Source organism: Vulpes vulpes, chromosome 7 (genome assembly GCF_048418805.1).
Source record: "Vulpes vulpes isolate BD-2025 chromosome 7, VulVul3, whole genome shotgun sequence".
NCBI classification, from domain to species: domain Eukaryota; kingdom Metazoa; phylum Chordata; class Mammalia; order Carnivora; family Canidae; genus Vulpes; species Vulpes vulpes.
The window spans coordinates 7,821,134-7,843,184 of NC_132786.1; the positions used below are offsets into that span (position 1 = coordinate 7,821,134).

A 22,051-nucleotide genomic window follows, 5' to 3' on the forward strand; every position below is an offset into this window, starting at 1 on the left:
TTCTCCCTCTGCCTATATGTCTGCCTCTATCTCTCATGAATAAATAAATCTTAAAAAAAAAAAAAAAAAAAAAAAAGCTGCTAAACAGATGTGTAGGTTAAAGTGAAGATCCAAATACAGTGTCAATTCTACAGCAGACTGGGGGAGACATGAGAACAGGTTTCAGAGAGAAATTGATTTTTCACCAGTCTTAACAGGATGGGGACTAAGAGAGGTGTTACAAACCAGAACCTATAAACTTGGTGCCCAGACTTAAGTGAGGGAAACGAGTGGTTTGGGCTGGTGGAGGGCTTGGAGAACTAAGGAGTCACACTGGCGGGAGGGAGCACATCTGCGCTGACAGGCTGACTTCTGCTGCAGCCCTTAGCACAGGGAGATGGGGTGGAAAGCTGAGGACCGGGGAGGCCGGTGGTCAAAAAAGGAACCCCATGGGCAGCCCGGGTGGCTCAGCAGTTGAGCACCAGCCTTCAGCCCAGGGCGTGATCCTGGAGACCTGGGATCAAGTCCCGCAACGGGCTCCCTAAACGGAGCCTGCTTCTCCCTCTGCCTGTGTCTCCCATGAGTAAATAAATAAAATCTTTAAAAGAAAAAAAAAAAAGGAACCGCATGCCTCAGAGAAGAATGCTGGAAATGACTCTCCTAGTCTTTAGCTCAGGCAGGACTTAACTGATGTAAATGCAAGTTACGTGTTTTAAAAAAATTGACTCCCCCCCCAAAAAAATAAAAAATAAAACAAAAATAAAAATAAAAATAAAAAATTGACTCCCGTTATATAGGCAAGCTGGAAAATCTTTGTTGTCTTTGAGAACAGCATTTACTCTGGTGAAATCTGCCCCTGATCCTAGCAAAGGAGCACACGTCTCCCTCTCGTAGGTCCTTCGCCTACCGAGGTCAAAACCCTGAAGAAGCCTCATCACCTGCGCTGGACAAGAACGCATCTCAACACCATCATGGAGAAGCGGAGAAGCGACTGATTACCTGTAATACGGGTCTTCGAAACATGGCTTCTATTTGCTTTTCCTACAGTGTAGTGTGTGGTCTTCCCCTGGAAAAAAAAAGAGAGAGAGAGAGAGAGAGGTTACTTAGAGCAAGAGCACAAACCCACTAATCCTAACGTCCCGACTGCATTCCTAATTTTACGCAGTCCGCCTCGCGACCATAAACATCTCTGCACATTTTACCAGAACTCTCCCTCTCAAATGAAAAAAAAAAAAAAGAAAGAAAGAAAGTTTAAGTCGTTTTTACTCCCCTTGCTTCTTCCTCTCCTACCAAAAAAAAAAAAAAAACAAAACTGATTTTTTTTTTTCCCACTCGCATTCCACGGTCTTCTCAAACTCCAGCAAAATGCAAGCCCCCTTGAACTCCCAATTAAAAAAATATATATATATGTAAAAAAATAAAAATGCAAGCCCCCCCCCCCATTCCCAGAGCTGATTTGTATTGACTGCCACATCCAACACTCCTAAGTTTGTTCCTGACCCATAGTGGAGGCCCAACAAGTATGACAAAGTCACCAAGGGACGTAAATCTGAAACCTGGAGCTGCTTCCATGCCGGGGGCAAAGCCCAGGGAGACCCCGGGACTCCCCCCCCCACCCCCGCCCCGGCCTCCCCGCAGGGATGGGCGACCCGGGTCCCCTTCCCAAAGGTGGCGCTCCTAACCCACCCCGTAAAAGGGCCTGGGAAGTGACAGAAAACCCTGAAGCGCTCCGCACGGGGGAGAAGAAGAGCCGAGACACACACACAGCAGCCGCCGCACCTCCCCGCCATCCGCGGAGAGCCGCACGCACACCCAGCAGCGACGAGCTCCCGGCTCGCCCCCTCCCGCACCGGAAGCTCTCGCGGGTTCAGCGTCACCGCCACAAGCACTTCCGGGGACAGGGAGAACGCACGCCTCGCGAGAGGAATGAGAACGCGGAACGGCGGCGGCGTGCGTCGTAGAAACGCTCCGGGCAGCGCTTCCGGAAGCGAGCGTCTTAACGCGGTAGTTCCGCCAGCTTCTTCTTCTTTTTTTTTTTTTTTTTTTCCTGCGGGCGGAAGCGGATGTGGCAACGCCGCCGAGCGGTGAGTAGCGGAAGTGATTTCAAGTTTCTAATAAAATGAAATGATTGGACCAGGGGGCCAGGAGGGGGCGAGGTGGGCGAGGGCAAAGGATGCTCGGCCTGCGGGGGGAGGCCTGCAGCGGGGAAACCAGGGGGAGGAAGTCGAGCTGAGAAAGTAAAAATTAAGGGGATGCAAAAAAAAAAAAAAAAAAAAAAAAAAGATTGGCGATCAAAATAATATTTTAGGAAGAGTCAGGGTAAGATTTTTAAGAATGTTAGTTCAAAAAAGAAATCTGTGATGAACAAAAAAAAAAAAAATCAAAAAAAAATTTTTTTTTAAAAAGCAAAATTTTCATTAAATTCTGAGCCATGTTGAATCCTGAGGCACAAGAGGGGGGGAAAAAATGTTCGTTTTTACATATGCCTCCCCCACCAAAAAAAAAAAAAAAAAGAAAAATTGGCAATCAAAATAATATTTTAGGAAGAGTCAGGGTAAGATTTTTAAGAAAGTTCAAAAAAGAAATCTGTGATGAAAAAAAAAATTTTTTTTAAAAAGCAAAATTTTAATTAAATTCTGAGCCATATTGAATCCTGAGGCACAAGAGGGGGGGGAAATGTTCGTTCTTACATATACCTCCCCCACCAAAAAAAAAAAAAAAAAAAATTCCATAATATTAAAATACTTGAATATCGAAAATTCCAAGAGAAGGTTTATTAAAACGCACCCCATTAAGTTTATATTATTTATGCCAAAACCAGACGTCAGTGTAGTTCTACTTTCCTGGCTTCCCTGGAAGTAAATTGATGCATAATATTTACAGCAACCTACTTCTTACGCTTTCCTTCCTTCCAGCCGTGGGCCTTGCATGTGCGACTATGTCTCTTAACCAAGTTGCATTTTTTTTTTTTAAGATTTTATTTATTCATGAGACACACAGAGAGAGGCAGAGACACAGGCAGAGGGAGAAGCAGGCTCCATGCAGGGAGCCTGACCTGGGACTCAATCCCTGGCCCCCAGGGTCACACCCTGGGCTGAAGGTGTAGCTAAACCGCTGAGCCACCAGGGCTGCCCTAATTTTAATATCTTTAAAATATTGCATTAAAGTGTCCTTGAGCTTGGTTGCTGTGTTTCTTGGCACCGTCAGCCTGGGGCCTGCTCAGCGGGAGGGTGCTGGGGTCGTACAGGTTGCAGGACCTGGGCCAGAAGCGGCCTCCCCAGGCCTCTCCTCTGCTGGCCTGGGGGCCTGTCCTGGGTTCCCCGCCAGACCAGTCTAACAAGCAAATTGCCATCTGGGGACCCTATACCTAGAGAGGTCTTCACTGGCCCATTTTTGTCCCAAAAGGAGAAAATACAGACTACTTAACGTGGCTTCCAACATACATTTTAACCTGCTCCTAAAAGCCTGGCTGATGAGCTGGTACATGCTAGACGCTTACCTCCCGTTTAACCTCTACCTTCACAATGTTCAGCTCCTGAAACAGCGTGTTGTACTGCCCTCAGACCTCGCATAGTTATTAATGGTCCCACACCCACCGGCCGTGGTGCTGCTGTCAGTGCCCTGCAGTCATCTCCTGTTTAAAAATCTCACTTCTAGGGGCTCAGTGTAAGTCTAACTCTTGGTTCAGGCTTGGGGTCCTGAGATCCAGCCTCACCTCAGGCTCGTGCTCAGCCCAAGCTGGCTGGAGACTCTCTCTCCCTCTGCCCCTTCTTCCCCTACCTCTAAAATAAATAAAATCTTGGGACGCCTGGGTGGCTCAGTGGTTGACCATCAGCCTTTGGCTCAGGGCGTGATCCTGGGGTCCTGGGATGGAGTCCTGCGTCGGGCTCCCTGCATGGAGCCTGCTTCTCCCCCTGTGTCTCTGCCTCTCTCTCTCTTTCTCTCTCTCTCTCATGAATACATCAAATCTTTTTTTTTTAGAAAACGTTGAAAAAAATCTTTTGAAAGAAAAATCTTCCTTCTACTTGAGCTGTTCAGATGAACAAAAGCAAAATAAGCAAAATTCATCCTTTCCTCCAAAACCAATTTCCCCCTTCTAAACTCTGTTTACTTTAATGGTACCAACATTATCCCTGAGTTGAACTTTGGAATCATCTTTAAAACCTCTTCCTAATCACCTACATCCAGTTTATTCATATCTGCTCAGCCCTAAATTTATTTCATACCATGACCTCTCCCTCTTTGTATTTGCCCATACTTCTGAGGAGCGCGGAAAGGGTTGTAAGGGTTGTTTAGAATTAAAAAAAGCAGAAAGCATGCCAATTGAAAACAGCCTTGAGGAAACTCATAACTTTATACATAACATCTTAATCTAAATAGCATCTTAAGCTAATCTCAATTCTCAGACAGGAATTACCAATACACATGTTCTTAGACTATTGGACCAAATTGTATGTGCTGCTTTCTTTTTAACTCTTAACAAGAAAAACATTAAAATATACAAAATATATAAATGTGGGCAGCCCAGGTGGCTCAGTGGTTTAGCACCACTTTCAGCCCAGGGCCTGATCCTGGAGACCTGGGATCAAGTCCCACATCGGGCTCCCTGCATGGAGCCTGCTTCTCCCTCTGCCTGTGTCTCTGCCTCTCTCTCTCTCTCTCCTGTGTATTCTCGTGAATAAATGAATAAAATCTTTTATTTATATATATATGTTGTATATATATAAAATAAATATATATATTATATATAAAATAAAAAATATATTGTATATATAAATAAATCTTTAATTTATATATATATATAAAAATAGAAGACGTCATGGAAGAATGGAGTTAAAACATTTTCTTATCAACTACATCCTCCTTCCCCTCAACAAATGCTCCAGCCAGGCATTCTCAGTATCTGAGAATGTTCTCACTGTTCTGTTATCTGCAATGCCCTTCTCCATACTTTCAAAACCCTCTACTCAAAGTCCTTACTTTGTTCTTCCATTTCACTTTCTTACACACTTAGTCTTGTATTATAATTTAGATGACCATGAAGGTAGCTCATCCTCCCCATTGACTGTGAGCTCTTAGAGGACGGGGACCTTGTGAATATCCAACCAAAAATTATGTTTTAAAGCAAGGAGAGGCTTTAGAACGGTGTAGGTCACAGGCCAGAACAAAGAAATAGGAAGATAAAGTAGGAAGAACCCAGGATACTCAAATAAGCCTGAAATTAGAAGACTAAAAACAAACAACAAAAGAATCAGAGACATGGAAGAGTGGCTGAAATGGATTTTTGTAATAGAGATGCCTCTTTCAAGAATCTCCAATTTGCATAATTGTAGACTCTCTGTAGTTCATTCATGGACCCAGAAAGGGCCTTCTTGATGCTGAGAAGTACTGACAGACAGCAATGTGACTTTAATCAGCTACATTACTCCTGGCAGTAGTGGAATAATTCAGGGCTTTCATCCTTTGCAAAGGTAGTTGAGAAAGAGAAGTATGTGTCATAGATGCCCAGGGCCACAAAGTTATCTTTGGCCTTGCCTTTTTTCCCCCCTCTAAATTAGAAAAAGTCTTAGCTATAAAGGCATTAAGTGGTAGAGACCAGTGTTGGCAATGCTTTATCACAGATTGTCCAAATCTTCCTATTCCATTGCTATATAAAAACATTTTTTAGAAATTTCAATCCAATTTTCACTTTGCTTCTAAATCAGTTTTTCTCAAGACTCATAATAACGGGTGGAAAATTATAGCACTTACTATCTAAATGGATTACAGCAACTACTTTAAAATGGCTCAAAAGCAATTTTAGCAGCACTTCATAGTTATTAGTTATTATATCTATTTTTTGTTAAATTTTTTAAAAAAATCAACTTGACATTTTTATGTAATTCAGGATTGAAATTATGGTTCATACAGAGATAAAAAAAAAGCTTAATTTTTCAGGCTGAAATGTTGACCTTTATCTTTTAATGTTCATCATTATACAGCTTTAGATAATGGCATCTATAAACTGATACATATGTAAGAGTTTAATAAAGCACAATATCATTCCTTTAAGTCTCAAGATTATCTGTTGGCAACTTATCAGTGTATGTTTAAGATCTATAGAAAAGTAGCACAAATTTATTATTTTAAAAAAAGTAGCACATTTATATCCTAAAATATTTAAGTTCAACTTGTTTAATATTGTAAGTCCAATGATGTTAATATTTGATAGTATGACATTTGATAACTAGTTCCTAGGTTACCTTATGATCTCTGTGCAAAAACAGAACTTTAGGACTGAGGATGGAACATCTTACAGAGGCAAGGGGTCAACTTCAGATTCCAGCTGAACTGAAAGGGATGAAATCCTCAGCCCAGTGAAGACTCAGTCCCTCTCACACTCAACAGTGTCTATGTAGCCACCTGCTGGTTTAGTAACTTTGTGGTACTCTGGAGTCCCCCAGAGAGAGAGGGAGAGAAAGCAATAGTCTGGCACCAGATCCACTCAAGTGCTGACATGGGCTCTGAGGAGCAGGGTCAAGAAGAGGTCATAGACCTTAAAAGTACGAGCGGTCAATGTCTGAGAAGACAAGTATAATTAAAAAATTCTGGTCTGTACATTGCATATGTTTAACAATATACCTGTTTCTAAATTGCAAATTGTGGTTGACCTTGCACTGCAATGGATATGGCTGGGAGGCAAGAGATAAATTAACTCCATTTTAGAAATGTGAATTGAGACTAGACTTTTTTTAAATGACAATGAGCAATATAGAGCACTTTACCCCCACTTAACTGCATGGAAATAATTGCTACTCCAAGACAGAACAAAGAATGCTATGATGGTCTATTCAATTTAAAAACACTTGTTTTTTTTTGTTTGTTTGTTTGTTTGTTTTTGTTTTTAATGGAGGATAAAGAAGAATATAAAGCAGCAAAAAAGCCTACAAACCATTAACAGGCTACCTTAATTAACATGATGCACTAGAAGTTGTCAAATGCCTTTATGACAGAAGTATTTCATATATTAGAGCCTGACCATTATTAGCTTTTAGGCCCACAAAGCTGGGCTTTGCAGCCAAGACCTGTTACTACCAATCTACCGAATGTTCTCATCTATCTACTCCCTATCTACTCATGAAATAGTTTCCAACAGAAATTTCTCACTCTTTGATAGTTGCATATTATAAAGAAGAGTACTTTACCCATATCTGACTTTGGACAAGATAAAAACCTTTATTTACAAATGTCCTATTCCCTTAAAATATATACAGAGAAAATAATCAGGATTAAAATATGATAAAATCACAGGAAACAAAGCCAAATTCGATAAAAGTCAAGGAGAATTTGGTGACACCCAGAAAATCAAAACCAGTCCTAACAATTACAAGAGGGTCAGGGCAAATATTTTGAAGAACCACCACATTAAATGTTCCTTGAACCCCATACCCAGTGTCTTGTTCCATAAGTTAATAGCCAGTTCAGAAATTACAAGTTATAGATAGTCTATCTCTACCCACCTCACATAATGGTGAAGCCATTTATTTAATAAATATAATATCAGAGGAAAGGATTGTCTTCACTGAAAGAATACAGTAGGAAAACCACTTGCTCAAAGTGGCTGAGAATTATTTTAGGAATACCATCATTTACCCCTAAGAAGCACTACTGAAATACATGCACATTTCTTGAAAGCAGTTACCTCAATTCAAAACAAAATTATATTCCTTTCTATGTGCAGGGAGAGTCCCTGTTCCTCAGTAGGCAACCAGCTACAGCAGCCTCTTATTCCATATGGCGTGCCTAGGGCCGCTGCTTTCTCTTTCAGTTCAGAGATGCGTGCTTTCCCACTGTGCGTCAGTGAGTGTGACAAGTGAACAAACTGTTGATAGGTAGCCTTAGGAATATATCAATAGAGAAGATAAATGCTTCCAGTTATTGTATCTGGGACGTTGCTAATACAGGGCCTTACTAGCTTGAGGACCTTGGCTGTAAATGCTAAATTAGGAGTGGTTATTGAAATCTTTGGGCATTCAAGTTGGTTAATCTTCCCATTTACAAGAAGGTTGACACGGTCAATAACTATTTCTGGAAGCACTAAGGCAAAAGAGGGGTTGGTGTGAAGGGAGTTCTTATGGGGAAGACTTCCCACAGGTGAAGCTTGAAGACTTTGCACTTTTTCCTCCTACCAGGCGTTTGGTACATCTTGATCCTGTGGGGGTCCCAGAGACCCCAGGGTCACTATGCTCTTCCTGGGGGGACCAGGCCTGCTGAGCTTCTCTCAGTTCCCTGGCAATTAAAGGGAAAAAATATATATTACTTGATTCCAAATTAAAGATGATATTTATGATCTAAACTAACATAGATTTTTTTTATTTCAGTATTTATAGAAACAACCCTCAGCTATACACAGCTATACACAGAATAGGAAATTAGCTCCTGTGATTTTCTTTAAAAATGGCTGGCACACACATGCCACAACACATGGCAGATTAGATTTCCTAATTCCTACTGATTGGGGCATAAATTATGTTAAGAATTTTTAAAAATAAAAACTAGATAAAGATACCACTAAAAAAGGACTACAGGTCAATACCTCTGATTAACACAGACGCAAAAATTTCAATAAAATACTAGAAAACTGAATTCAACAATACATTAAAAAAATCATACACCCCAACCAAGTGGAATTTATTCCTGGGTTGCAAGGGTGGTTCAATATTCCCAAATCAATCAATAAGATACATCACATCAATAAGAGAAAGGATAAAAACCATATGATCAGTTCAATAGATGCAGAAAAAGCATTTGACAAAGTAAATTATCCATTCATGATAAAAACCCTCAACAAAGTAGGTTTAGAGGAAACATACCCTCAACACAATAAAGGCCATCTGTGAAAACCCACAGCTAACATCAACAACCTTAATGGGGAAAAACTGAGAACTTTCCCCCCAAGGTCAGGGACCAAACCAGGATGTCGACTCTTAGCATTTTTACTCAGTATAGTAGTGGAAGTCCTAGCCACAGCAAACACAAAAGCAAAAAGAAAAAGAATCCAAGCCAGTAATAAAAAAGCAAAACTTTCATTATCTGCAGATGACATGATACTATATGTAAAACCCTAAACACTCTACCAAAAAACTGTTAGAACTGATGAACAAATTCAGTAGAGTTTCAGGATACAAAATCAATATGCAGTAATCTGTTGCATTTCTATACACTAATAATGAAGCAGCAGAAAGTGAAATTAAGGAATAAATCCCATTGACAGCTGCACCAAACCCCATAAAACACCTGGGAGTAAACCTAATCAAAGAGGTGAAAGACCTATACTCTGAGAACTGTAAAAACACTGATAAAAGAAATTGAAGATGACACAAAGAAATGGAAAGACAATCCACACTCATGGGTTGGAAGAACAAGTATTAGTAACATGTCTATACTACCCAAAACAATCTACACATTTAATGCAATCCTTATCAAATACCAACAGCATTTTTCACAGAACTGGAACAGGGAATCCAAAGATTTATATGGAACCACAAAAGACCCTGAATAGCCAAAGCAATCTTGAAAAACAAAAGCAAAGCTGGAGGCATCACAATTCCAGAGCTCAAGTTATAGGACAAAGCTGTAGTAATTCAAACAGTATGGTCCTGGCACAAAAATAGACACTGATCAATGTGATCAATGGACATCCAGAAATAAACCCACAATTATATGGAGAATTAATCTTCAATAAAACAGGAAAGTATATCCAATGGGAAAAAGTCTCTTCAACAAATGGTGTTTGGAAAACTAGATAGGACATGCAAAAGAATGAAACTGGACCACTTTCTTACACCATACACAAAAATAAACTCAAAATAGATTAAAGACCTAGGTGTGAGACCTGAAACCATCAAAATCCATCAAAACCATCAAAATCCTAGTGGAGAACACAGGCAACTGGGAGAAGATATAAGACAAATGACATGTCTGATTAAAGAGTCAGTTTCCAAAACATATAAAGAATACAACTCAACACCCAAAAAGTAAATCCAATTAAAAATGGGCAGAAGACATGGACAGAAATTTCTCCAAAGAAGACATCCAGATGGCCAACAGACATATGAAAATTTGGTCATCATCACTTATCAGGGAAATGAAAATCAAAACTACAATGAGACATTACCTCACACGTGACAGAATGGCTAAAACCAACAACACAAGAAACAACAGGTGTTGCTGAGGATATGGAGAAAAAGAAACCTTCATGCACTGTTGGTGGGAATGCAAACTGGTGCAGCCACTATGAGAAACAGCATGGAGGTTCCTCAAAAGCTAAAAATAGAACTACCTTACAATCCAGCAATTGTACTACTGGGTATTTACCCCAAAAATACAAGAACATTTTCAAAGAGATACATGCACCCTTATGTTTATAAGCAGCATTATCTGCAATAACCAAATTTTGAAAGCAGCCTGAGTGTCCATCAATTCATGAATGGCTAGAGAAGAGGTGCTATATATATTTAATGGATTATGTGGCCATAAAAAAGAATGAAATCCTGCCATTTGCAAGGATATGAATGGAACTAGAGAGTGTGGTCAGAGGAAGACAAATACCATATGATTTCAAACATATGTAGAATTTAAGAACAAAACAAGCAAAGGGAAGAGCTAAGAGAGATAAATCAAGAAACAGACTCAACTACAAAAAGCAACCTGATGGTTACCAGAAGGGAGGTGCATGGGGGGATGGGTTAAATAAGTAACTCTTGATCTCAGGATTGTGAGTTCAAGCCCCACATTGGGCCAATAGCTTACTTTAAAACAAACAAACAACAAAAACTACCTTTCTAGTGTGGCTGTCTTGGACTTTTCCAAGTTAAGTTGCTGCTGGAGCTCTTCTGCTTTCCTGAGGGAGGGCCGGAGAACTCGACTTCTGGCCAGACCTGCTGCAGAAGGTCTCTCGCTTGGGTCAGGGTGGATCATGTTCTGTTGATGTCGGACCAAAACGAAGGCAATAGAAACTTCACTGCTGGAAAAATCTGCCCACCCAATCCAACTCCAACCCAGCTTCTGCTGGTGAGTTTTGTGAAACTCTGCTTTTTAACTTTATGGGGGAAGAAATAAATAAAAACTTAGTTCCACTGGGGATGGAACTATCATTCCTACACAGTGGTATCCATCATCCTTTGACTTGTCCTTATCATATTTTAGAGCTAGTGGGCGATTAGCTAGTCAAGTGTGTTCATTTTAAATGGGAAGAAACAGAGGTCCTGAGATTAAAAGTGACTTGTCCAACTGACTTGCTTTCAAACTGAGGTCCAAGATAAAAAGTGACTTGACCAAGACTAAAACTCAAGTTACCCAACTCCTAGTTCCATTTACTTTCAACTACAACATGCTCCTTTTCAGCTAAAACTAAGTATACCCCACCATGACAGTATTCCTAAAGCATTCATCTTCAGGTAGAGAGGGTCTTAACCTAAAACAACATAAATACAGTAGAAAATAGCTTAACTATTTATAGTAATTAGCAATATCATATAATGGTTCATATAATATGAACCTTCTATTTGGGGACCAATGTTCAGAGCCAGATCCACCATTCCCTAACTAGCTTGAGAAAGTGGCTTGACTATGCTGAAACTCACTTTCTCTTTCCTGATATCTGGGATAACAATATTCACCTTTTGGATTACTGCAAGAATTAAGTGAATTAGCATATATGTATAACAAGAGCATTGGGCTAGCACTGAAGAACTCAGTATGTATTAACTAAATCTAGGAGCAGTTTACACATAGAAATGGGTAATTATGCTATTCATGAAACTCCACTGTGAGCAAGGGTTTGCCTTGTTTTTTTCAGGGAAGAAGCAGCATGGAAGAGGGACAAATCTGTAGCTAAAACTGAAGTTTTCAGGTAAACTGTGAAACTCAAGTTTAATCCCCAAGAGTAGATGCTTCTAAGGCTATTGTAGGGATCGTAACTAATCCTGTTCCTTTAATCATGACTTAAGTCTTATGTATACATTTTGTTTTCTTAGTATGATCTTAAGCTTCTCAAGGTCGTTTCCTTCTACCTCTGTTTCAACATAAGAGCCTCCTTTCCTTGTCCCACACATGCTCAGATGCTACTGAGTACCAGTAACACATAGGTTCCTGACATTATGCCTTTTTCCAATAGTCCAGACATTGGGTGGTATTGCCAGTAATTCATCAATAAAGTGGCTTATACTTTCTTCTATACACTCAGAAATCAGATTTTTTCATAATATCGCCATTACCAATGACAATAGTTAAATAAAAAGCAAATAGACCAGGTTTGCTTTTAGAGTTAAGCAATCATCAAAAGGTGAGAATACAAGTCCAGGAAATGCTCTGAACCTAGGTTTCCTGACTACCCATCTTAACAGGGTTATTGGGAATGGCAGAGAAAAAAATTTAACAGTATTTTAAACTAGAACAAACAGGTGTTATAATATCCTAAGTTTCTTTGAGAAACTTTCAATCTCTCCTGTGTCTTTTCTGGGCATCAGGATCCCTTTCTCTGTCAGTGGCACTACCAACATCTTCTTTTCCCTTTCCCTACCTACTTGCAATTATGTTTTTTTAAAAAATAGACATTTCTATCTTCTCTTCATCTCCTAAGAGGTACCACCTTGAGTAGATTGTGAAATTCTTCTGAGAGCTTCTGAGGAATGTCTGGAAGGTTCCCCTCACGGATATGATGCCATTTGGCACCATTTGCGGGTAAAGATTCTGCTCCTGCAGCTACTGCAATTGTTAATCCCAAGGCAAATATGTCTGCTTTGGGAAGGTGCTGATAATCCTTCAAAACAGAAGACAGGAATGCCAGTTAGTTTGCCAAGTGAAGTGAGTCTAGACTAAAGACAACTGTTAAAGAGAGGTTCATTTGAGTGCATATGAGCCTAAACAGACACAATGGGCCAGGTCACATCTGACATGGCTAGTGGTTTGCTTCTAGAGAAGACAGAGGATACGGCACAAATCCACCTGATTCACACTACTGTGCCCTGAAGAGTGTAGGGCAGAAGCAAGCATAGATTGACTGGTCACAGATATTATCCTTCTGGATGGTATTAAATCTTCCTAGCCCTGACTCCACAGACATCCTAGAAGGTGTGCAATAACTGAAAGTCATTTCATTGGAGCTGGTCGTACTATCAAAAGGATGACAGCATGATAAAGATGGGCTGAAGCAATAAAAGCTTCCTTTTTGCTTGGGAATCCATGAGTTTAGGAATTCTAAGAAATACTAGAAACGGTAAAGGACCTTTATAAAGAACAGTAAAAATGTTGATTAATCTACAATTGAGCCAGCTTTCCTCATGCTATTTTTTGGAAAAGTTTATCATCTTTGATCTCAATCCTGAATAGGATAAGGGATAATATAAATTTAAATTATAAATACATACTTTTTGGGTGGCCTGGGTGTCTCACTCAGTTAAATGTCCAACTCTTGATTTCAGCTCAGGTCATGATCTCAGAGTCATGAGATCAAACTCCTCCCTCATTGGGCTCTGTACTCAGCACAGTCTGCTTGAGATTCTCTTTCTCTCTTGCCCTCTACCCCTCCCCCCACTCACATGCTAATTCTCTCTCTGAAAATCTTTTTTAAGAATTGTAAACATACACTTTTCATTTCTTGCACTGTAAAATAAATAAAAAATTTTAATTCATGCAATGCTTCCATTTAATTATAAATATATATTTTTCATTTTTTGCACTGTGAACCCTCATTTGAGAGTCAAAAGGTTCAAGGAATTATAAAATACTCTGTTTGGGGCACCTGGGCGATTTGGTGGTTGAGCATCTGCCTTCAGCTCAGGTCATGATCCTGGGGTGGTGGGATCAAATTCCACATCAGGCTCCCCACAGGGAGCCTGCTTCTCCCTCTGCCTATGTCTGTGTCTCTCATGAATAAATTTAAAAAAAAAATACACTGTTTCCCTAGTCTTTACCTCTTGTAAAATCTCATTGGCCAAGAAGCGACTATCTCCCTCCTCCACTTTTGGTTTGCTTATTGATGTCACATGACCCAAGTCACCTGAAAAAAAAAAAAAAGAAGGAAAGAAATAGAGCCCTCTAAAAGCATGTCTTTAAAACTGAAATAGGTGAAGTCATCACTATAAATTTTACAGGATAATATACAGCTCAGGGCTTAAGGCCAACTCACCAATTTTATACATCACATTGGCAGAGAGAAACCAATCAGCTTCATTTTCAATCTCCTCTGGGACTACAGGAGAGTCGCATTGCATTTTATGACAAATGAAGATGTTACCTAACAAAATACACAATTGACCTAAGTAATGATCCCTTAGCTTTTTCACCCCAAAGATTCTTTTCTGTGTTTGACATTTTAGCCACCCTCCTTTCTGTGTATTTGTAACAAGACCATCAAGATTTCTTTTCCTCTCACTACTTCTGAACAGCTCAGTGATTGAGGATACCTATTTTGAGTGAAACTGACCAAGACACACTCCATCCTCTGAAGAGGCTAGTAGCCTCAGAACAAAAAAAAATAAGCCTGAAAAAAAAAAATGGTAACATCATTTCCTGGAGTTTCACATTGAGTGCCAAAACCATTCATTTCTGTTCACTTTAGTCAGTGCTGAATTAGAAAGAGTATATACAGCACTAGTTGTCAATACATTCCGGATGCAGCCAATATGCTGTCACTTAGCTATGCAGTAAGTTAGAGGCCTATTTTCATACTTTGGCTTCGCTGTCTGGGAAAGAGTCTTCTGTCTCTCTGTCCCCTGGGCCCAGGGCAAAAATAGATAAAGCCATTTAAATTTTTTAGGGAAACAAAAGAAGGAAACAGATTTTGCCAGCAAACAGCATCTTCAATGCTTAGTAGACACACAGGCACCAACTCTGACATAGCGGAGAGAGAAAGAAATCTGTTGAGAGGAGCAGAGGGAGCCATACTGACTAGGTTTGATGTCCAGATGCACCATGCCAGAGTTGTGGATGTACTTAAGCCCAAGGGAAATCTGCAGAAGGATGTCCTTGAGTTTCGGCTCTGGGAAATGATTGCCAGACTTTGTATTTTCAGATATAGCAGTCTGCAAGCTCCCACCTAGGAAGGAACAACAGAGAGCAGCCCCGCAGAATGGAGAAAAGGTATGAATCTGAATAGATAAAAGCATAATAAACATTTAAGAAAATTCTTATGAAGGGGTTTAATCCAACAAATCTAGATTATTGTTTTAGTGTAAAACATAATATTGGCCCCGTCTATTCCACAGATGTGTTGGAGAAGAACTACAGGACTTTTAAAGAAGAAAATAAAATGCCATACCACAGGTATCCAATATATGGTTCTATTGCCTTGAGTCTGCCCCAGCTAACATTTTAAAATTATTATCTAATGATTAACCAGAAGCTCAATCAGGCCTAGACAAATAACTACTGCTGGCATTGATGATTAATTCAGCATCAAGCTAGTAATTATAGGCTACTTGTAACTTTAATGAAATTGATTCTGAGTTTAATTCCATTAAAAATATCTAACAAAATCAGGATATTTAATGATTGCTGACCCAAGGAAAATATGAAATTTCAATATATACCTAAATCCTATTTGAGCCATAGTATTTGCTTATCAACTATAGATAGGCTCCTGATTTATCATTGTTATAAGTTTAAAAAAAAAAAAAAAGGCCTGGACTCATCTGACCATCTGGATCTTGTTTGCCCCTTTCCTAAGGTATTAGAATGCTTCTGAACCCTTTATTAATTTTCATTTACTGGCAGCTTCTTCAAATTATAGAGTCTGGGGTCTCCCTGGCAGTTAGGGCTCCAGCCTTCAAGTATCTGTCCAGAACAGTAGGATCAGAGGTGGTAATGGCATTTTTTTTTTTTTTTTTAGGAAATCCATACTTTCATGTATCCTATGTAAAATTCAGTATAAATATTGACCTGTCATGTTAAAATAATTATATTCAGAAAGGAGAATTTCAGCCCTTTTCAGAAACACCAAGAGGCCTAAACTAAATGGTGTGTCTTTTTCCTGGGAATCTTCTTAGAATTTATGTGTGGAAAGGACATTAGATAGAAAGGAAGAGTGTGTTGAAACAAAGTCACCTGAAGTCTGAGTTTGCAGATGAAGCTGTGAGATATGGCAAGAAGAAGGAAGCCTACATCCAAGGATCTCATGTCCACTGGAGTCCATCTCCCTCCCTAGTAGGCTAGGTGCTCCTTCAAGACAGGGCCCCAACCCATTCATTTTCACTTTCTCAAGGTCTTGCATATCATCTATATATTCTGAACTGAAGGTCTATCCTGGCAACAGAGGGAAAGGAAAGATGAGACAGGGCCCCCATAAAATGTGTGGAAAGAGGGAAGCATCCTGGGGGTAGGTAGGAACGCTTCAAGATGGTCCTTTAGATTATAAGCAGAGATGTATCGCCAATTCCCTGAGGAGCTACAGGGATTTATTAAGGGTAACTACACCAGTGCTAGCAGCACTTTTAATTACTTAGAAGCTCTGTAGGTAATATTAAAAGTTATCCAAGTGATAATCAACAGTAAAACTCACTGAAAAGCATTTGTGCAAAGTCAGGAGAATGTCTTTATTTTGCCACAGCTGAAGCTTATTGTCTCCCTCTTATCAGAGAGTGTTATTAACTGTTCTTTGCTAAATAGTACTAAGGAAGTATGTGTTTATAGACAGCAATAACGAATGAACTAAAAATTTCATCCTTACTAATCTCAGCTACACTGGAGCCTTAACTCCATACCCCAAGGTACCACCCGAAGATGGTACCATAATTGCCAGCATTGTGCCCTAAGAGGAAACAACCAGCTCTCAGCTCTTATCAAATCATGTTTATGAAATGGGTGACTGAGTTATTTCCTTTAGATAAAAGTGCTTTCCCTACTCGGCAGGGGGAAAAAAAAACATAAAAACATATCTACATTTTTCCATCTGCTTATGAGACCTGACAGATACTAAAATAAATAGCAAATGCCTTCCAACAATGAAAGGTAAACAGCAGAACAATTCAACAGGATATTTTTCTCATACACTTGTATTCTCAAAATCTTGATTTTATGTTGCTATCTATAGCACAATCCTGTTTTTCTGCTGGTAAAGTTATTCCTTGTTTGGTAGAAAAATATAACCAGGATTCATGGTGTTCCACAGAGGACATGGGGATTTCTGGATGTCACATCACTAGACCAAATGCAAGAACCACCATCCTAGGAGAGCACGCTCTGTAAAACTTCAGTGACAGAAGTTATCACAAGAAAATACTGTGTGGGGGAGAGATTAATCATCCCAACCTGAATTGTTTGGAATCCTGGTGGTTACACAATTGATCTACTAGGTGGAAGACCTTCAGACTTCAGAGGCTGGCCCACAGGTGACACGTAGGGAATCTTGACAAGGGTGAGGGTGGAGGAAGGAACATTTGATTGGTTCAGGGCTCAGGACACACAGTAGGGGGAAAAAAATCAGATAACTGCTGGTCTCTACTAGTTATGATGTAAATTATCTAAATCATCTAATTTATAATCTTAGTAAAACCATAACCATACATGTTCTAGCCTGACTGCTATGACAGGCTGGGGGTATAGGGGAAAGAGTGGCAGGCATGAGGAGGAAGAGATGAGCAAGAGGGAGGAGGAGAGGATGGAGTGGGAGAAGGAGTAGAAGGAATCGGATGCTGGCTACTTTGCTATTTTACAAATACTTAGGACTTAACTCTCCTTTCATTTAGAGCCATGGGGCTAAGTCTCAACATGAATTATCCATAACCACAAACAGGACAAATATAAGGGTGTGCTTTATTGTCGATGATCAGTTCACATTTGAAAGCAATGTATGTGAATTACAATTTGAAAAATCAGAATTACATTTTAATTGACAAGTACACAGTGAAGTTAGTGGATGCCATGGTAAACAGACAGTGATTCCTCATAATCTATCACATCAACTTCAAAATTGACTGCCTGACATCCAAAAGCCAAGTCTTCCCACACTTTACCTTGCTGCTCTTATTTCCTTTTATAGGGATCACCTCCATCCTCTCAGTGTCCTTACTGTACACTGGTACAGACCCATTCCCAGTACCCTGCCCTTTGTCTGCATGCTCTTCCTCTAATGGTAGTCTTCCCTCTACTTCTTAAACTCTGGTAATCCTGCAAGGTCTCCTTCAAGTCTTACCTCCTTTATGAGATTTTTCTTGGACTGCTCTAATAGCAACTATTATTGAGTTTTTACTATGTATCAGGTATTGTCACTGGTAGCATTTGGCATAGATTGTTGCTATTTCTCAAACTACTCCCATAAATAAATATTATGATTTCTTTAATCAATGGGATTGACATCCCAGAGATCCTACAGCAAGCGTGCAGCACTAGTCTTAGATCCAGCTCTGCCTGACTAGGCCCACAACACCACACTATGCTGTCACCTGCTCACATCCATCTTCTCTGAATGCTTTTTATCCACCTGACTTTGCAGCAAATGGTCTCTTATGTATTCATTGTAACAGAGCAAGAGGAGTAAAGCTCCTTGAAGGACTTACCTTAGCTCACTCTATAGTATATCTCACCCTAGAACTTAATATAGCGTCACACTTTGAGAAGGTATTCAAATGTTGAAAAGAATCAGAAGATGATTTGTAATAAGATCACTCCATCTTATTCTTTTTGAATAAGATTACTTTTGTTTTGTTTGGCTTTCTTGGTTAATTTTTGTTATTTGATATTATCTTTGTTAGTAGCTGAAATTCATGAAGATAAAACCAATTTTGGGACTGGTAGAGGAGAATAGGGAATCCCTGGTTATGATAAGAAGAAATTAGGAAGAGAAGAAAAATCTCAACCTCTGAATCACAAGGAAAGGGTCTATTTTTTTTATCCTAAGGAGATTATTAGAAAAAAAAAAAGGACTCAGGTGAACTTGGGGGAAAAAAAAAAACCACAACAAAGTTCACAGTTAAGACTCCAAGGAAATCAGGCCCTAAGGAAACAACAATAAGGGAAATATCAAATCATTATTTTGCAGCATGTGTGTACTATTTTCTATGTTTCTAGCATTTCATAATATTATCATTTAACCTATTTGTATGTATAATGATGAAACTTTATCACTGTCCTCAAAAGTCAGGCTGCACATACATACTTGGGGCTATCTGGTGGTTACTAAAATTACTTGAAGACTGTACTATTAGAGAAACTTAAGGGTGGGTGTACATGTTGTTGGGGAGCAGGTTTGGGAGGCTTGCCATTTTCCCATATTACTATAGCTAGAATATGGGTTGCTACTCCTAAAAAGCTGGCAAGCTTCTACTTAATTTGGTAGCACTTTCATATTTTACCAGTGAACATTTTGGTAAAAAAATATTTCTGAGAATAATCACGTGTAACTCTATGATTTTATCAACCCCTTAATCACAGATTAGAAATATGTTAAACCAAAAGACTACTTTTTGGATTTAAGTAGCCCAGAAAATTTTTTTTACCAGTTTCTTGTGTATGTCTGGTTCTGAAGGACCTACAAGAATATATCTGAAGCCACTGCATTTCATTCCAGCATCCACCACACACACTGTAGTGAGAACACTAAAGTTCAAAGATAAGAAGCATCTAGATGCATGAACTATCCCCCAATTCAGGAACCCACTTGAAAATTAATCAAAAGTTGGCTGTGTAAGTTTACCACTCCCTTCCCCCCAAATAGTAGGGTTTATGGCTTGCATGCATCTTTTAGAATACCTTGCAAATATAAGAGGAGGAGGATTTACCTACTATTCAAACCACTAGAGTAAAAGTTTTCTAAGTACTGAGTAAAATGTGAAGGGATTGATAGCTTCTATGTGTCAGCCACACATCAGCTCTGAAAGAAATATGAAATAGCAGGAAACAGAAATTCATTTTGAATACAACTCAGTGTCCCCAGTTCACGGCTTCCAAGCAAAACTGTAGTAGTACAGACTTTTTTAGGTATGACTTGCTATCCTGACCTAAACTATGAAGGAGAGGCAAAGACTTTTTTCCTATAGATTTAAAATTCATCTCCCTCTCCACAGATACTACTCTACATACTTACCATTACAGTATTCATTCTGAATGATCATGTGGTCATCTTCTGCCCATGCAGAGTAGTAACGGACCACATGAGGGTGATGCCCAAGCACTGCATGAGCATAAACTTCATGCAGAGCCAAATTCCTAAAAGACAGAGAAGCATCAAGAAAAATGAGTCAAGATGATATACATACAAATGTTTTTTTAAAAAGACAAGATATGAGGGATGCCTGGATGGGCATCGGTCTTTGACTCAGGTCATGATCCCAGAGTCCGGGATCGAGTCCCACATCAGGCTCCCCATGCAGAGCCTGCTTCTCCCTCTGCCTGTGTCTCTGCCTCTCTCTGTGTCTCATGAATAAATAAATAAAATCTAAAAAAAAAAAAAAAGACAAGATATGAGGCATTATTTACAGTGGCAGAACACCGACTACTCACTGCTTACTATTTATCTCACTTAATTTCCATAACTACTCAGTAAGACATAGTGGCAGGGATGAAGGCTTTAGAAAGCTCAGTGACCGACCCAATGTCAAGCCAGTGATGATAGAACCAAGAACCTTGGTCATCCTGGAACCAAAATCCATGGTTTTTGATTCAACGGCATATGTAAAGAGCAATCTTCAGTTGTTACTATCTTGATGGCAGACAAGCTTTGAGTCTTAATTTTACCATATCACAATTTTTAAAAAACCTCGACAGGCTTAACAAAAAGGCCTTGGTAATGGATATTGTGATAGGTCCTCTATCTTCTCTGTAAAGGCTAGACAGTCATTAGAATCAATGTTTTTTCCACCAAGATGATGTAGTCACGGGGGACAGTCTCGGGCAGAGATAGTCATTATGGAATAGAAAATCCAACACACACACACACACACACACACACACACACACACACACACACACACAAAGTAAAATGTAGTACTTGATGAATTTCGGTATAAAAAAAATGAAGAATTCTAAGGTCCATAATTTCAGATTCAGCAAACTAATAATACATTCCCACAATTCACAAAAAGCACTGGCTGAATCTGAAAATAATTGTCTTCCTTGTAAAAGGAAGAACTTCTAGACAATTAGTTCTGGGAATGAAACTTAAATTTGTGTTAATTTGTCCTCGCTTATAGTCTTCAAAACACCGAATTCATTATTGAATTCGTTACTAAAACAAAGTCAAGATAACCAGTGAGTTAACAGTAACATCCTACTTGGCAATATTTCTAATGAACTAACAGGCTGAAGATCATTCCATAAATCTATTCATTAAAGCAAAAAGCAGTAAGACCAGTAGGAAAAGTCTTAGGAGCCATGAAAAAACACAACATGATTGCACCCAAATGGTCATGGTATGTTTTGGGAAGTAATTGATCTCTGATTAGGAAAATTCAGAAAGCTTATGAATGTGAGACCACATAGAATAGAGAGGGTAGCAACAGGTATATTTTTGGTGACATCAGTACCATTATTTAAAATGTTTTGACAAGAAACAACTTTCCAAATCCAAGTGTGCACTTCTAGTACATTTCAAAGGTACTTACTCATTTGATAATCCTGCAACAGGTTTCATGGACCGTTTTATTGCATAAACACATCCATCCAGCCTCTTAATACACTTGTAGACTGTACCAAATTCCCCAACTCCAATTTTTTCTACCTCCAAGAATTCTTTTTCATAGCGGGAAGCCATATTGGTTTCTCGTAGAACACATCTCTGAAATATTTTATTAAAATAGTAGAATAATTCTAACATATTGTGAGCAATAAACTTAAGGCATATTCAAAAATTTCTGTATGTTTTCAAAAAGACTTTTGAGGCCAATCTCTTGGATTCTGTTTGTGTCAGTATTCATGGTAGCAAGAACCGCCCCAATTGCTGACTACCTTCTCTGTATTCTTCATAACTGTCTAAACAACTCTGCACTGTCATTTTTTCATATATTAAGTCTTTTTCTTTTTTTTTATATTAAGTCTTTTTCTATGTTATTTCTTCTGTCTGGGATATTCTTCTTCTCAATAGGTTTTTAGAGGGGAC

General features: G+C 39.2%; 2 protein-coding genes across 13 annotated transcripts in view; both read right to left on the minus strand.

The window, feature by feature from the left end:
• Positions 1–1,926, minus strand: part of SSBP1 (single stranded DNA binding protein 1) — a 191,599-nt gene extending 189,673 nt beyond the window's left edge. For 4 of the 12 annotated variants that reach the window (XR_012002433.1, XM_072762841.1, XM_072762840.1 and 1 more), the window contains exons 1-2: positions 1,759–1,926; positions 979–1,045 (exon numbers count right to left, since the gene is read on the minus strand). Coding sequence is in view for 10 of the 12 variants with exons in the window: in XM_072762841.1 (XP_072618942.1) it covers positions 979–1,002 (24 nt within the window). In the remaining 2 variants the exon portion in view is untranslated. Of the gene's footprint in view, positions 1–978; positions 1,046–1,665 lie in introns of all 12 variants that reach the window. The other 8 variants (XR_012002432.1, XM_025982163.2, XM_025982162.2 and 5 more) reach the window with 4 other exon arrangements.
• Positions 1,927–5,907: 3,981 nt separating this feature from the next.
• WEE2 (WEE2 oocyte meiosis inhibiting kinase) overlaps positions 5,908–22,051 on the minus strand; it is a 33,609-nt gene continuing 17,465 nt past the window's right edge. Inside the window, exons 4-11 of the mRNA XM_072762844.1 lie at positions 21,558–21,730; positions 20,042–20,163; positions 14,912–15,058; positions 14,150–14,257; positions 13,935–14,020; positions 12,611–12,781; positions 10,799–10,941; positions 5,908–8,247 (exon numbers count right to left, since the gene is read on the minus strand). Of these exons, the coding sequence (XP_072618945.1) occupies positions 8,091–8,247; positions 10,799–10,941; positions 12,611–12,781; positions 13,935–14,020; positions 14,150–14,257; positions 14,912–15,058; positions 20,042–20,163; positions 21,558–21,730 (1,107 nt within the window). The 3' untranslated portion in view covers positions 5,908–8,090. The remainder of the gene's footprint in view (positions 8,248–10,798; positions 10,942–12,610; positions 12,782–13,934; positions 14,021–14,149; positions 14,258–14,911; positions 15,059–20,041; positions 20,164–21,557; positions 21,731–22,051) is intronic.